Source organism: Podarcis pityusensis, assembly GCF_964106645.2.
Source record: "Podarcis pityusensis genome assembly, chromosome: 6".
NCBI classification, from domain to species: Eukaryota; Metazoa; Chordata; class Lepidosauria; order Squamata; family Lacertidae; genus Podarcis; species Podarcis pityusensis.
This window is the reverse complement of record NC_138030.1, coordinates 57,025,882-57,040,905: the sequence shown is the minus strand read 5'-3', so window position 1 is coordinate 57,040,905 and position 15,024 is coordinate 57,025,882. Positions and strand designations below refer to the sequence as shown.

Genomic DNA, 15,024 nt, shown 5'->3' with positions numbered 1-15,024 from the left:
AAACCATGTTTTATATCTGGAAACAACTCATTTCTCCTGCTATAGTCAACAAAAGGGTTCTATGTTATGAATGTAAGTTGTCACTGGGTTGTGACCAATGCTCCTGGCCCACTCATGCATCAGACACCAACTTGCACAATGAAGCTTCTCCCTCTCCCCTGCAGCCCTCTGTGTGCCCTCAAAATCTAATCCTGATGGTTTGGGAGACCCTCTGGAGCAGATTTGGGGGGCACGCGGGGAAAGAGGAAGTATGGTTGCAGAAGTGGATACACCCAATTTCATATTTTTCTTTAAATCTGATATAGTGCCTCAATTTAACCACTGAGGCAAATTTGCACAATTTTTCTGTCCATTCTTTAGGATATATCACTGAAACCCAACATTATCCTAGCAGCAGTTATCATATGATCATACCTTACTAGATCATGCACATATTTCAAGAAAAAGAACACAGGGTCTAGTTGAATTTTATAACTTACAGTTATATCTACAGTTATATCTAAGAGTTCAGGAAATCCCCCCCCCAAAAAAAAAAATCTGTGTCTTTACATTCCCACTACATTTGGTAAAAATCCTCTTATTTCTTGGCACTTCCAGCATATATTGGCGAGTAGTTATTATGTAGTTATTTCTCAGCTGTGGAGTAATGTACTATCTATACATTACATAATGACATAATTTTATAGCAGCTGTCCCTTTTGGGCCATGTTTAAAGAAAATGTATGTGCACTGTTCCATAATTTTTATCAGACATCCATTGGGGTATTTTTACCTATATTATTGGGCAAATAAACCCTGTATTCTGTAATGTGTTCTGATTCTGTGTCATACAACAATTTTAGTTTATGGATTTTTGAATGTGTATGACTGCTGTTCTCAATAATTAATTACTCAGAACTCCATTAAATCTCATATTTGCTGATGCACACTAAGATATTCCTACAGAAATGATCTCATCTATAAGTATTCAAAGCAAGTTGGATTTTTCTATTTAGTCTTCAATCTATTTAATCTCAGAATATGTTAACGTGGTGTTCTGACGCACAAAAGCTTTAAACCTTAAATAGTTTGAGTTGTAGATTTCAAAGCCAGTATGCACATTGTATTTAATTTGTCGAGCACTGATTCTAAGGGTGATGGGCATGAGCTAAATAATCTTTTATATTAATCGCAAACGCTTTAGTTTGGGGGTCAGATATGTCAAAATGGCTTCTAAGCAACTATAAAATCAATCTGTCATTAAAATACAAAATAAAACGTTGTTCTTTACCAACCCAATCCTACAGTTGTTATTTTCCCCATAATATCTTATGGACAGTCTCCGATTCTTATTTGAAACATGTTCCTTAGGAATTCGGTAACTTATCCAGTCCAGAATCCAAATAATACAATTTGCAATACAAAGTGGATTCAAACTGGAGACTTCCAGACCTTTTCTCATTTTTTTAAATCTTGCATATCTTTCATGTTTTTATTTGATTTTTGCATGTTCTTGTTGCATGCAACCATGACAAGCAGAACAATTTTTTCCTTGCGAAAATGGACATAGCAAATCTTTCATAAGCGGCATAATCAATTAAGGTTCCAGTGGACAACAAAATACATGAAACGGAGCTTGTTGCAATACATTATTTGTCCCTACATAAAAGCTGACTTGATCAGAAGCTGAACAGGTTATTAAATTTAAAAATATTAATGCCACTGAAGCACAATAGCTGATTTATGATAGCTGATAATAACATATAACCACATTACAGTAACAAGCTAAGTAACTATGAAACCACAAGGGTTTAGCTGCTTAAGAGTAAAGCAGAAACAAACATACAGAATAACTGTTGAACTATTGTAATAAGTTTATTCTATAAGAAAATCACACATCCTGTTGGAGGGAAGTGTTGCTTTTTCATTGTTCTGTGTCATAGAGGTTTTAAAAAGCAATTATTTTAGCCAAACACCAAAATATTACCTTAATTTCAGGCCAAGTAAATGTCATTAATATCCTTAAAAATAAGTTATTTTCTTATAATGAGTGTTTTAAATTAGTAAAGTAGTAGCATGTGCTCAATTTTTTTAACTCTAAAAATGAAAATATAACAACTGTCAACCAAATGTAAAATCTTTGCTCATGAGAGTAAAAGGCATATTTATACTTCTCCTTCCTCTGGGTAATAGAAGTCTCAAAGAAATCCTATTTGGACGCATTATGGATGAGAATGCATGGACAATGGATGAAAACAAAAACCCAGCAGAATTTTTGACTTCAGCTAAAGTAGGATCAGATGGAAATTGTTATGCGTTGAAGGAATTTGGCAACCAAATGAAATAGCACAGCTATTTATATATCTTACATGATGTCTTTTCATAGAGATTTTATGTAATTTGACGAGTTTGACTTATTTGTGCTCATACATTTAAGTGGAATGACATGAACGAATTGGCATTTAATAGGCATATTCCAATAATTTCCTCATTACATCATTCGTTTAAAAAGTGCTTTAGATTTTTGGGTTGTGGCTTGAGGGAAATGGAGGCAACGAGCATACTTTGTGATGTGGTTAACTACAGCTTTTCTGTGTCACATTCAAAGCAAAATTGTAACTGAATGTTATGTTTGGAACACAGTTGATTCCTTTATTAACTGTTATACTTCTACATTTTATTCCACATAAAACATTTAACAGTGATCATTTAAACCGACAGGGTGTTTGGGAAATTCTTCATTGGAAATTAGCTGCCACAGATTTGATTTAAATCTGACAAACTGAAGGAATGCTGAAATCGTTTGGGGTGCGGGGGGATGTCAACTCTGCTGCTGCCGCCAGGACTTCGCTTAACACAAATAGAAATGTTACTTTATGAAACTTACAAAAATAAAAGAGATGGGGGGTGGAGAAAGACCAATTTTATACAGTTCCATGGAATGGTTCATATTTTAGCCCCTTAAGAGTTTGGAAATCCTTTTAAAAGCTCCATGTTTAGATTGCAGTACTAAACCACATGTGGTTGTTAATTGCACTATCGTTATGGGATTTGAACCTTGTTTTAAGCTCCTGCTGTTACTCTGTGTTAGATCTTGAAAGACACTTTGGCATGAAGGACCGACAAATCTGTAAGAGCTTAAGAACAAAATGCTTTTAAAAACCCACAACAATATAAATGTTTCCCCTTCTTTGCCTGAAAATAACAAGAGTAATCTAACAGTGGAATGATGAGTAACATGAAGAATATCTATGACATATTTGACAGAATGTCCAAATTGAAATATCAGCCGGGTAACTGTTTGCAAAGTAGGGTGGTTACGAGTGAGGAGGGAATGACAGTGGGAGACTTCACTCTGAAGTGCAGCAACAGTGTAATCTAAGTAATTATTTTGTCATTACTTGAGCATTCAGCAAGCCAAGTTGAATGATACTCATCACAGTATGCTACTTTTATCTGGAATGGAAATGCAGTTGAACCGGTGTTTCTGATTAAATCGGCTGTATTGTCAGTCACTCTGCAGAGCTGCAAACTAAGGTACTGCAACTCTAGCCATTTTCTCTATAATTAACATTTTGATCCCCTTAGCACCTGCTAACAAAAGTAGGGAGGCAATTTTAACAGGTCCCTCCTGTGCCACTTCCCATGCTGCCCTCAAGGGTACACACACCCAGCAGATTTGTGGGGGTGCAACAAGGAGAGAAGGTATTAGTGAGAATCTCCTCCTTTATTAGGAGAGACCTTAATTTGATCACAAGGCCTTCCATGATTGGATCAAACACATATGGTCCAACAGTTATTGTAGAGAATCATAGTTGTTGTATTCCAGTGTTTTCCCTGTTGCCATCTAGCAGCCTGGCAAAGGACCTGGTGCAGAGGAACTGTTTGCACTGAATGCTGTGATTTCCATGCTGCCATCACCTCTCTTGAAGTACAGAGCCCTTTCAAAACAAATTGTGCAGTTCAGTTATTTGGGAGAGGAAGCATGAGCTAAATTTACTCCCCCCCACCTCCTCCATCAAACAGAAAAAACCCTCTGTATGGATGTCATGCTTTTATTTGAACCCTTGACAGATCATATACCTTTCCTATAGATGTGGAGATCATGAGAAGAGAAACAAACTGCTTAGAGAATGCTATTTTGAGCGGGGAAAAGATGAGGAGGATGGGTTAGGCAACCCCCTATACCGCCCCCATTTCTCCACTTAAATTTACCACTTCCCAAAATGGTTTTTCGTATTGCAGGGGAAACATACATTCAGCAATATGTCATGCCTAATTTGGAGAGAAACGTGGGGAAAGAGAGATGGCATGTCATCATTTCTGGAAGATGTCTCTACCGGGCAGGCTGGAAAATGTTCAGCTTTTCCCTTAGCAATGCATACAAAGTGCTCATTGGAGCTGAAGGGATGGCTCAGTGGAATCCAAGTGTCTCATTGATTCACTGCCCATCTCTAAAGTATACAGTCATCTTAGAAGGTGTGTGCAGAGGACTTCATAGTTCATAAATATAGAAATGAGGATAACTCTCAACATCAATAAGGTACTGTCCTTGAAGTCTCAAGAGTGAGATAGCTGATCAGCCTGGCATAAGAGCTCTTTGAATCTCTCAGCCAGACACTCCCTGCCCAATGCCAAAGAGGATATACCTAACTTTATCAAGGCAGCTTTCATTCCGACTCCCTGTCATGTGTGATTGGAAATACCTTGTGCTAGGCCTGACTCCATTTTGCGGGGCGGGGGTGTATGTGTCGTGGAGTTGCCCACAGTGCCCCCCACTAGTTAACTAGTTTGCAGGGGGTGGCTGTGGCAGTGAGCTGCTCCATGCACCTAATATTACTATTACTATTAATCCACTGAAGTTACCCTGCAAGACCTCTAGTTGCACAACAGAACTCCCCACCCCCCCACCCCATAAATCTGTTCTAGGAGTGTGCAGGAGCAAGCGTTAGGACTGTCTCTCTGCTCTGACAACAAGCCTAGAAAATAAACTCCGCAATACCGCTAAAATTAAAAGTTTAAAGATTGATGTCAAACTACAATAGACAGTACCGCCATGAAACAAAATTTCGTAAATGAAACCAAATGCATATTTCTAGTACTAAAAATGTCTGTGCAAATGTCTATTTGCAGGTTATCAAGGCAGCTTTCATTCTATACAGAACTGTTTCCACTATGAGGACTGTTACCGAGCAATGGACTCATCTGTCAACAGTGATGCGCTGTCAGGGGACTCCCATTGCTTTAACCCTCTGCGACAAAATGGCTATCACATCCTCAGTGCACCTATAGCTTCAACAGGTAACTGATCTGGGCTGTACTGTATTAATTTTGCTCAATAATTTATTATAGGGGGAAAGCAAACATCTTTTTTATATTTTATAAATAAGGAAAGTGGGATGCTGCTTTTTTGTATGTGTTAAGGTCCCCTAATTCTCTTCTTTCAGAGACTGAATTATCTGAAGCTGCACAGCTAGAATTCAGACTCTGAGTCAGGTGTTGCAGGAAATGTGTGGCTCTTATCTATCCCCATGTCTCCCAGTATTATCTAGTTGAATCAGACACATGGCACGACAACACTGTATTAACATCACATGCCTGTTTCAGTTAAACATTACTTGAAGGCATGCAGAAGAATTGTTGATTGGCAGTGACAACATGTTTCATTTAATGCCTAGATTAGATCTAGTTCTACAGCTTGATCAGCTAACATTGCAGCTAAATGTTTCTGTTTCATAGATATACAAAACATTTGCAGATTTATCATATCCTTTAATACTGAGACAATTGTTTTTATTTCTGTATTTAAGTTCACAAAATTGTAGCATGGTTGTGGAAATTTTGAGTTTATAAAATGTTACCAAAATATTAGAAAAAGGTATTAAATTCCTATTGGCTTTTTAAAAGGTTATTTTAATAATTTCAAATTGCTTATACACATGCAGTCTTTGAGGTGCCAGCCAATAATTTTTAATGCAATTTTTAAAAAATAAATAAATAATCAAAGATGTAAAAACAAAGCTGTAAAATATACATAACTTTAGCAAACTCCTGCTGGCATGCTTAAATGCGCCCCCCCAAGATTCTCTTCATGTGCTTGCCCTTTCTGAAACTTTTCCAACTCTACAGTATCCCTTTTGAAATGAGGCGACCAGAACTGTACGCTGTATTCCAAATGCGGTTGCACAACAGATTCATATAATGACATTATGATATTGACAGTTTTATTTTGAATTCCTTTCCTAATGATCCCAACATGGAATTTGCCTTCTTCGAAGCTAATGGAACCCTGGGTTGATAGGTTCATTGAGTTATTCTCTATGACTCCAAGGTCTCATTCCTGGTCAGGCATTGTGAGTTCAGACTCCATGAATGCATATGTAAAATTATTGATTTTTTGTCCTAACATGCATTGCTTCACACTTGTAATACTGAATTTCATTTGCCATTTTAATGCCCCATTCACTCAATTTGGAGAGTTTGTTTTGGAGCTTTACACAATCCCTTTTTGTTTTAATGCCCCTGAACAATTTAGTATCATTAGCAGACTTGGCTGCCTCACTGCTCACCCCAACTCTAGATCATTTCTGAACAAGTTCAAAAGCACAGATCCCAATACCAATCTTTGGGGGACTCCACTTTCTACATCACTCCATCTGGAGAACTGTCAATTTATTCCTACTCTCTGCTTCCTGTTATGTAACCAGTTTCTAGAGTCTTTGGAAAGGTACTTTGCTGAAAGCTTTTGGAAAATCCAAATACATTATGTTAACCAGATGACCTCTATCTATAGGCTTGTTGACACACTCAAAGAACTCCAGTAGGGTAATGAAATAGACCTTACCCTTGCATAAGTCATCTTGGTTCTGCTACAGCAAGGCTTGTTCTTCTATATGGCTTGCAATATTATCTTTAACAATACTTCCTGTTTTTCTGGGACAGACGTTAAGTTAACCCACCTGTAAATTCCAGGACTGTCTCCCCCCATCCCTTTTTAAAAAATGTGTTGTATGAGGCCATTTTCCAGTCCTCAAATATGGAAGCTAATCTTACATATATTACATTTGTTGTTTAGTCGTTTAGTTGTGTCCGACTCTTCATTACCCCATGGACCAGAGCACGCCAGGCACTCCTGTCTTCCACTGCCTCCCGCAGTTTGGTCAGGCTCATGTTTGTAGCTTCGAGAACACTGTCCAACCATCTCGTCCTCTGTCGTCCCCTTCTCCTTGTGCCCTCCATCTTTCCCAACATATATTACATAGAATAAAGCAAAACAGTCATTTCACAGAAGGTAGTTTGCCTCAGATTCAGACTGGTTTATCATCATATGCAGGTACCTTGTTCCAACTAGCACAAGTTAAAATCTAGCAAAAAGTTAAGGATGGATTTTTTAACCTACAGTTGACTTTTTTTTATGTTGTTTCATGTTCTCTGCCTTTTTGGAAGTCGCTTTTTTGATGTTTTTTAAAACATCCTCTATTCAGGTTAACATCAGATTGCAGATTAGGATTAGTATAGAGCAGACTAAATAAACTTTTCAAAAGAAGTCATCGAAGCAAAGAATAATATCATGGCAAGAAACCAAATTCAACAGCCATTGATATTTTTATGTCTGGCGTCTAAACTGCTATGAGATATTTCACTTTGGTACTTTTTATATTTAGGCAAATACTTAAGAGTCTTAAACACAAAAACAAACAACCCTGCAATTCATAGGTAATTTGTTGGCCAAATAGACCATTTGTACTCACTGGGTCTTAGTTTAGTGTTTCTTTTTCTTGGTTTTATGGTACCATCAATATAAGGGAGATCTCATCTACTAAAAATGCCTGGTATGACCGACAGAAAATCCTATTAACAGAGAATAAATTCTTTATCTTAGTATTTTGGATGTTTTGTGCTATCTGGGTTGTCACAATGGCATCTGGGTTGTCATGGCTTACTACTGTCCATTCATCGTGGGTGAAACAAAACCTAATAAGTGCACATAGGTGCATTTGCTATCATTTATCCTTGTTATCCTTTCTTGCCAACCTTCCTTTGCTATTTTCCCACTGTTGAAATTTGGATTGTAAACTCCTGGGTTGACTGGGTGGTGGTGGTGATGTTTTATTTTGTCACTTATGCCAATCTGCAAAGTTCCATGCACATTGATAGTGTTATATAGAAATAATAAAATAATTATGTACCAAGGGCTGAAATATTCAATAATGTAACCCAGAGCAGATCTGAGTTCCATGCTTATTCAGATTCTATTGATCATTTGAATGGAAGAAGCTGCCACACAGACCAAGACAGGAGTATATGGGATTTGGTTCCAAATTTATTTCAGCAGAGAGTTGCAGACTGAGCTGTAGCACAGAGGATAAACAAGTTCCTTGTGCAATGGGTCCCACTTACCGTTTTCTGGGGCTATGTACACACTATACATTTAAAGTATGTTATTTCCATCTATTAATTTTGGGTGCTGTAGTTTGTTAAGGGTTGCTGGGGATTGTAGCCCAGGGCCCAGAATCCTTTGAGCAAAAGAATGTATTTTAAAGGTATAGTGGATACACAGCCTGGGTGTTTGCTTATACACTCTTTTCAGCATGAGGCTCTCAAAAAATCCCGAAACTGGAGATTTTATACTTTCTCATACTTTCTCAATCTCTGTCTTCATTGTCAGTCAAGTACCTTCCTTCCCGCTGCCCCCCATTCCTACATCTTTCCCTTTGAGCTCCTGTTGGCATAACAATTTAGAATCATAGAATCATAGAGTTGGAAGAGACCACAAGGGCCATCGATTCCAACCCCCTGCCAAGCAGGAAACACCATCAGAGCACGCCTGACATATGGTTGTCAAGCCTCTGCTTAAAGACCTCCAAAGAAGGAGACTCCACCACACTCCTTGGCAGCAAATTCCAATGTTGAACAGCTCTTACTGTCAGGAAGTTCTTCCTAATGTTTAGGTGGAATCTTCTTTCTTGTAGTTTGGATCCATTGCTCCGTGTCCGCTTCTCTCTTAGAAGAAAGTGTGAGAACTCTGAAATTTTGCCAATTCTAAACAGTGGTTTTGGAGCCATAAGATTAAAAGTTGATAGTTTTGAGACTATTAACCCTTGTGCAGCATTCTTTAGCATAGCTCTTCACCCCTTTCCCCTTCCCAGCCACATTTTCATCAGCCAACTGCATTTGGTTTCCACAGGTGAAAAAGGATGAAGAGTGCTGTTGAGTTGGGTCTCTTACAAACATAATTACAAAAATGATAATAAGGAACAGATATTTGTTTTCCAAAAATGTTTTATAATTGATAAGCAGCATCTCTAAGGCTGCAGCGCTGTGAAGCTACAAAATGCACAAGGAAAAATTGCAATTGCAAACAGAATGTGTTTTTTAAGTTTCTGCTGCAGCTGCTCACATGGCTGGCTGGTTTTAAACTTAAAAGCGACTTGCCTGAATAGCTATACAAGTAGCTGCAAAGGTGAGCTTTGTGTGGTTGTTAATTATCTTTTGCCAGGGTGTCGCACAAATTATATCCACATATCTCTAAGTCATATTTTTAAAACTTAAACAACAAAGTCCTCCATCCATACAACAGCCAAAGGTCCAGCCACTAGAATTTCATTTTAGAAACATATTTTGTGTATCCCCTGACCCAGGATAAATAAACAGTCAATCCCCACATTGTGTCCAGCAGTTTAACATCTTACCAGTAAGGCTACCAAGTCTTAATTGGAAATCATTGACAAAGCCATGCAGAGGAATTTTATGCTGTAACTTCAAAGCAGATCACGGTTACTGAAAGTTTTAATGACAATTTGTGAATACAGTGGTACCTCGGGTTACATATGCTTCAGGTTACAGACTCCGCTAACCCAGAAATATTACCTCGGGTTAAGAACTTTGCTTCAGGATGAGAACAGAAATCATGCTCCGGCGGCGCGGCAGCAGCAGGAGGCCCCATTAGCTAAAGTGGTGCGTCAGGTTAAGTACAGTTTCAGGTTAAGAACGGACCTCCAGTATGAATTAAGTACTTAACCCGAGGTACCACTGTACTGTATTGGGCAGCAGTGCCAACTTGAATTAAAAAGGGGGGAGGCAGGTAAGCCCACATAATTGAACACAAGACCTGACGCGCACACACCATTAAAACAGCAGTGCCCATTTGGGGGGGCCTCAAATATTTTAGGGGGGGCAAAGGGTCCTCAGCCCCTGGGAATTGGCTCCTATGGTATTGAGTGAAGAAAGCACAAACAGCTGCTGTGCAACAGTAACATGTATCAGAAGCTGTGGAGCTATGACTCAAGCTATGAGCTCAGTTGCATATGAGCTCAGTTCTCTGCAGGCACAAACGGGAGGTTTTGAGAGAACAAGTGGTAGGAAGGGAATGTGCTTGAGCAGCTCCTCTCCTCTTCCCATTCTCAAGCCTACCTGCTACTTTGCATTTAAAAAAAACAAAGGAAAATTAATCTTAGAACTGAGCATCACATTTAGTTTGCGCCTCGTACTCAGTATTTGCCACCTTTCGTAGTATTAATCAGTCTCATGTGCTTGCCATATTTTCAGGCTATGAGGTCATTTCTGAAGCACAGTGTGTGTCGGAAGAAGTAGTTATCAACGGAAGAGAAGAAAATAATGGATTTTTCCAAAATGGCACTTTTGATCACTGTTTGAATCACATTCCTCCCATCTATACGGATACCTAAGCCCGCTAAAATATTTGTTTTCTTTACCATGCTTATGCCTTTTGTATTTACAGAATTGTTGTTCAACTACCTTTACTGTATTTAGTCTGCAACTAAATGTATGTGCTCATTTAAGTCAACCTCTCACATTTTACCAATCTATTTTATAAAGGAATATACTGTACAATTATTGGAATCTATTCCTTTGCTGTGGCACTTTGAAATTGATTCTCTTAAGGGAGAAGGGAGAGCATCCAAAACTGCTTGTTGTGTAAGTTCTTTTAGTAAAATATAAATCTAAATTATATAATATGCTTGTAAAGATTTTTTTTTTTGAAAAGTATGTTTTCAATTTAAGAATCCTAGTCTCTTTAATCACAGTTAATTCATCTGATGTTTTCTTGACTATAAAAGGACTTCTTTAAAAGTCACAGACCTCATGTACATAAAAGTTTTCACTATGCTGAGCTGGTTTTATATTTTCAATTTTACAAGAAAGCATTAAAAACTGGAAATAAGTCTACTGTCTTTTTTAAAAATAAATTTTCATCCGCCATTTTGCTAAACCTTAACATCAGTGACTTAAGAGCACATGCAGTTGTTTGCTGCAGTTTATATCTTCTTTCCCAAATGCTGTAATTGGTCATCTTCTACTAACTTCGCATAAAACTATTCTTCTTTCTGAATATGCTTTATGATACATTCCTGTGTTAGTATAGCTTACCATTTTGATATGGTGCTGAAACTAATTTTGTGTCAAGAAGCAGCTGCCCTGGTCTATAACCTTTGCAGTTACAGAAACCAGTTTACCTTGGTTATTTACAGAGGAAAAGGGAATAACCATATACATGTATGCAACCTGGGGTGGGGCAGATGTAAGGGTTTTTAACACCATCCTCAGCAGCAGCACCTACATGCCGGAGAAGAAGTCTGTGCCTGGAAGTCTGTTTATCCAAATGGACTTTTCCTTGCTAGATCATGACCTATGTTTAGCATTATTTTGGGTTGCCTTCTCTTTGGACAAGGAAAGGTTTAAGCAGCCAAAGGTGAATGCATCATCCAAATAATAAATACTCAAAGTATGCAAATGCCTTTGTGCTTCTTGAACCAAGGCCATTATATTTCACCATCGGTTTTCTTTTTTTTAAAGACAGCAACAGCATATAAATAATAAAATCAGAAGATACCCTAATCAACTGTAAACTTTCCATAGGCCATGCCCATATCTCCCTCTTGTGGCTAATTAATGCAAAGCTATGAAGACGTCTATATTTCTCTGAAAGAATACAATCCTATCCTCAGCAGTTAATCAAAAGTACCACAAAGCTGGGTGATTTTGCACAAGGAAGTGAAACTTAGAATTTCTGTGCATTAGACACAGCATTTCCCAATGCTACTGATTGTCGGTGACATTCGTTGATTCTTATTATTCTTATTTGTATCTGTAAGCTGCCCTGAGTCACTTACATGGAAACAGGCAGGGTATATACATATTATTATTTGATTATGAGAGCATGCAAGGCAACAACACACTGCTTGAAAGTTTTGCATATGAATAAATACCCTATCAAGCTAGTGCTATGTTTCCATGAAAGCAGACTTCAATGGCAGTAGTCCGGGATGGCCTCAAACTCACACCATCCCAGACCATTACCTATAGTGGTTGGGGGTTGATGGATGTTGGAGTCCAACAACATCAATGGGCACTATGTTTACCTGTGTTCTAGCCCAATGTACCAGCTGAGGCTGTGCGCACACCACTGAAATAGATGGGGCTTACAGGGTTCTCCTTGCTCACTTTTTTTAACACTGACAAACTGAATGCAATTGTGAATATCTGACTAGAGGTATTGAAGCAGAATCAATATGTGCAGAGAAGACAGCACTGTATTTTTCTGGGTTATGCCAAGTAGATGCTACATTCTGTTTACAATCGTAATTTGGAAGGTTTGTAACAGCATCACTCTGAACTCCACCCAGTTCTGCCCAGCAATAAAATTAAAATAGGCAAGAGACTATGTTACTTTTTCTAAATATACAAATGCATTTCTTTCCATGGCAATGCACTGTTTCACAGAACCTAATTTTCTTTATGGGGTTAAAAGAAAAACAGGTTTTGGAAGAGGCATTACGTCTCTGTGGTTGTCAGTTCAGGTTCATGAGCTTTTTGTACTAGCCAAAGGCCATGACAAACTTGTATTAAGCAACAGTATTAATAAAAGAATACAAAACATACATCCATAATATAAAAATCTGCAAAGCCTTTGCCAAGTTCCTGAGCATTAAAACACAGGTTCCCTTGTGCCTCTCTGACAGCTCCAATTCTAATATTATTTTGCCTTTTAAAATCCAATTTGCCAACATCCATGATGTAAGAGAGAGAAGTTACCAGAGACACCAACAAACTCAAATCCAGCAAATGCTGGGTGACAACAGCATCTGCCTCCCAGCCACTCCCAAGGAGGGCCTAAGTAGCCACTCCTATCTTGCTTGGCTGGCACTAGCAAAATTTGGTTGCTGCTGGCCTGGCCTAGCTGGCTGTCTTGCCTTGCCGCCTTCTCCCAACGTTATAGACAACACTATTTTGAAAGGCCTTTTACTCAGCAAACATGCAAAAAGGCAGCCAGCCCAGGCCATGCAGTTCTGCCAGACACCATGTGGGTGCATGCACCGCTGTGGTCACATGGTGTAAAATGGCAATAATTCTCCTGCATTACAGTACAGTGGTACCTTGGGATGCAAACGGGATCCGTTCCAGAGCCCCGTTCACATTCTGAATAGAACGTAAGACGCAACGGCACATCTCTGTGTGTGTGGGTCGTGTTTTGCCGCTTCTGCGAATGTGCATGACTTCATTTTGAGCGTCTGCACATGCGGCGAAACCCAGAAGTAATGCACTCTGTTACTTCCGGGTTGTCGCGGAGCGCAACCCATAAGTGCTAAACCTGAAGCACATTCTACCCGAGGTATGACTGTATTTCCTTGGGCAGGCAGCAGATGAGCATTAGGCAGAGTAATGAGCTGACAGTTGTCAGATGCTAGAAGACAAAACTGTATGTGTCATGCAACCTGCTAAGTTAACCTGCTGCCCTCAGCTGGGGCATTGAAGTAAAAGGTAACTGTCAGTTCAGTTATCTTCTGTAAGTATCTGGAACAGGTAACTACTTTTGTCCTTCAACACAGACAAAAAATGTCTTGGGTCACCCCTACCCCCAGGCCTGTTAGCCCAGCACTGAAGGCCCAATACATGAGGGGGTCCATGGGAAGAGAAGGCCAGGAGTCTGTGTAGGCCCCACAAAAGCCTGAAGACAGCTCTGAGGGAGGACAGCTCTTGCAGAATGAAATGTGAGACTCTTTGCTTGTAAATGTAGTAAGGTTTCAAATGTGTTAAAAGCACATTTGGGTTTTCACAGATAAATTATTTTCTCTTACTGTAGAATTCTGTGAAATATTAGAATAACATTCAAATCTCAGTTGGGGATTGCATAAAGTATGAAATTAGGTTCAACAATAAACTATTTTCAGTTGCAGGATTTGTAGAATAAGAAAAACAATTATTATTGTTATTTGGCATCTGTATAGCACTTTCAAGTGTTCAAGACCTTTCATGTGTGTTATGTAGTGGTAGTTCTTACAACGACCCTGTAAGCCTTATAGGGTAGGGTAGAGTAGGGTAGGGTAGGTCTTGCAAAGATGCTTAAGACCCCTTGATGTCAATAGGACTTTAAAATGTATAAATGCCTGTAGGATTTAGACCCTTATCTGTGGGAGATTTTAGTCTTATTCAGAAGTTCCTCAGACAGATTCAGGGATCCATGATTCCTCTCTATGCTTTTGTTATTAATTACAATTCTTTAACATTGTATTCTACCCCTCCATCAACTTGTGTTGATCACCAGCTTTGCTTTTGTTTAAAAAGGAATGTTGTTGTTGTTTAGTCGTTTAGTCGTGTCCGACTCTTCGTGACCCCATGGACCAGAGCACGCCAGGCACTTCTGTCCCCCACTGCCTCCCGCAGTTTGATCAAACTCATGCTGGTAGCTTCAAGAACACCATCAAACCATCTCATCCTCTGTCGTCCCCTTCTCCTTGTGCCCTCCATCTTTCCCAACATCAGGGTCTTTTCCATTAAAAAGGAATATATAACAATAATCTTGTAAGTACATTCAAACCAGATAGTAGATCTAGCTGTTGTTCATTAGAAGATTTTTTTTTTAAAAAAGTCCTTATGTTGTTTCAGTTTTGTAAGATCTGTTCAAACACCCTGTTTCAATTACTTGCTTTGTGATACATAATTCAATAAGCCAATGCAGTTGTCTTAACCTGATCCTTTAATCCAGCATTCCAGCTATGAGCCTCTAACAGGTGAAGCTTTTTA

General features: G+C 38.8%; 2 protein-coding genes across 15 annotated transcripts in view; one reads left to right on the top strand and one right to left on the bottom strand.

Annotated features, from left to right (window-relative positions):
- The window catches only part of GLIS1 (GLIS family zinc finger 1), a 204,017-nt gene extending 190,821 nt beyond the window's left edge, over nt 1-13,196 (top strand). For all 5 annotated transcript variants that reach the window (XM_081010662.1, XM_081010664.1, XM_081010663.1 and 2 more), the window contains 2 exons: nt 5,113-5,280; nt 10,528-13,196. In XM_081010662.1, the coding sequence (XP_080866788.1) occupies nt 5,113-5,280; nt 10,528-10,667 (308 nt within the window). In that variant the 3' untranslated portion in view covers nt 10,668-13,196. The remainder of the gene's footprint in view (nt 1-5,112; nt 5,281-10,527) is intronic.
- LOC308479793 (doublesex- and mab-3-related transcription factor 2-like) overlaps nt 1-15,024 on the bottom strand; it is an 81,884-nt gene that overhangs the window by 43,755 nt on the left and 23,105 nt on the right. The window lies entirely within an intron of this gene.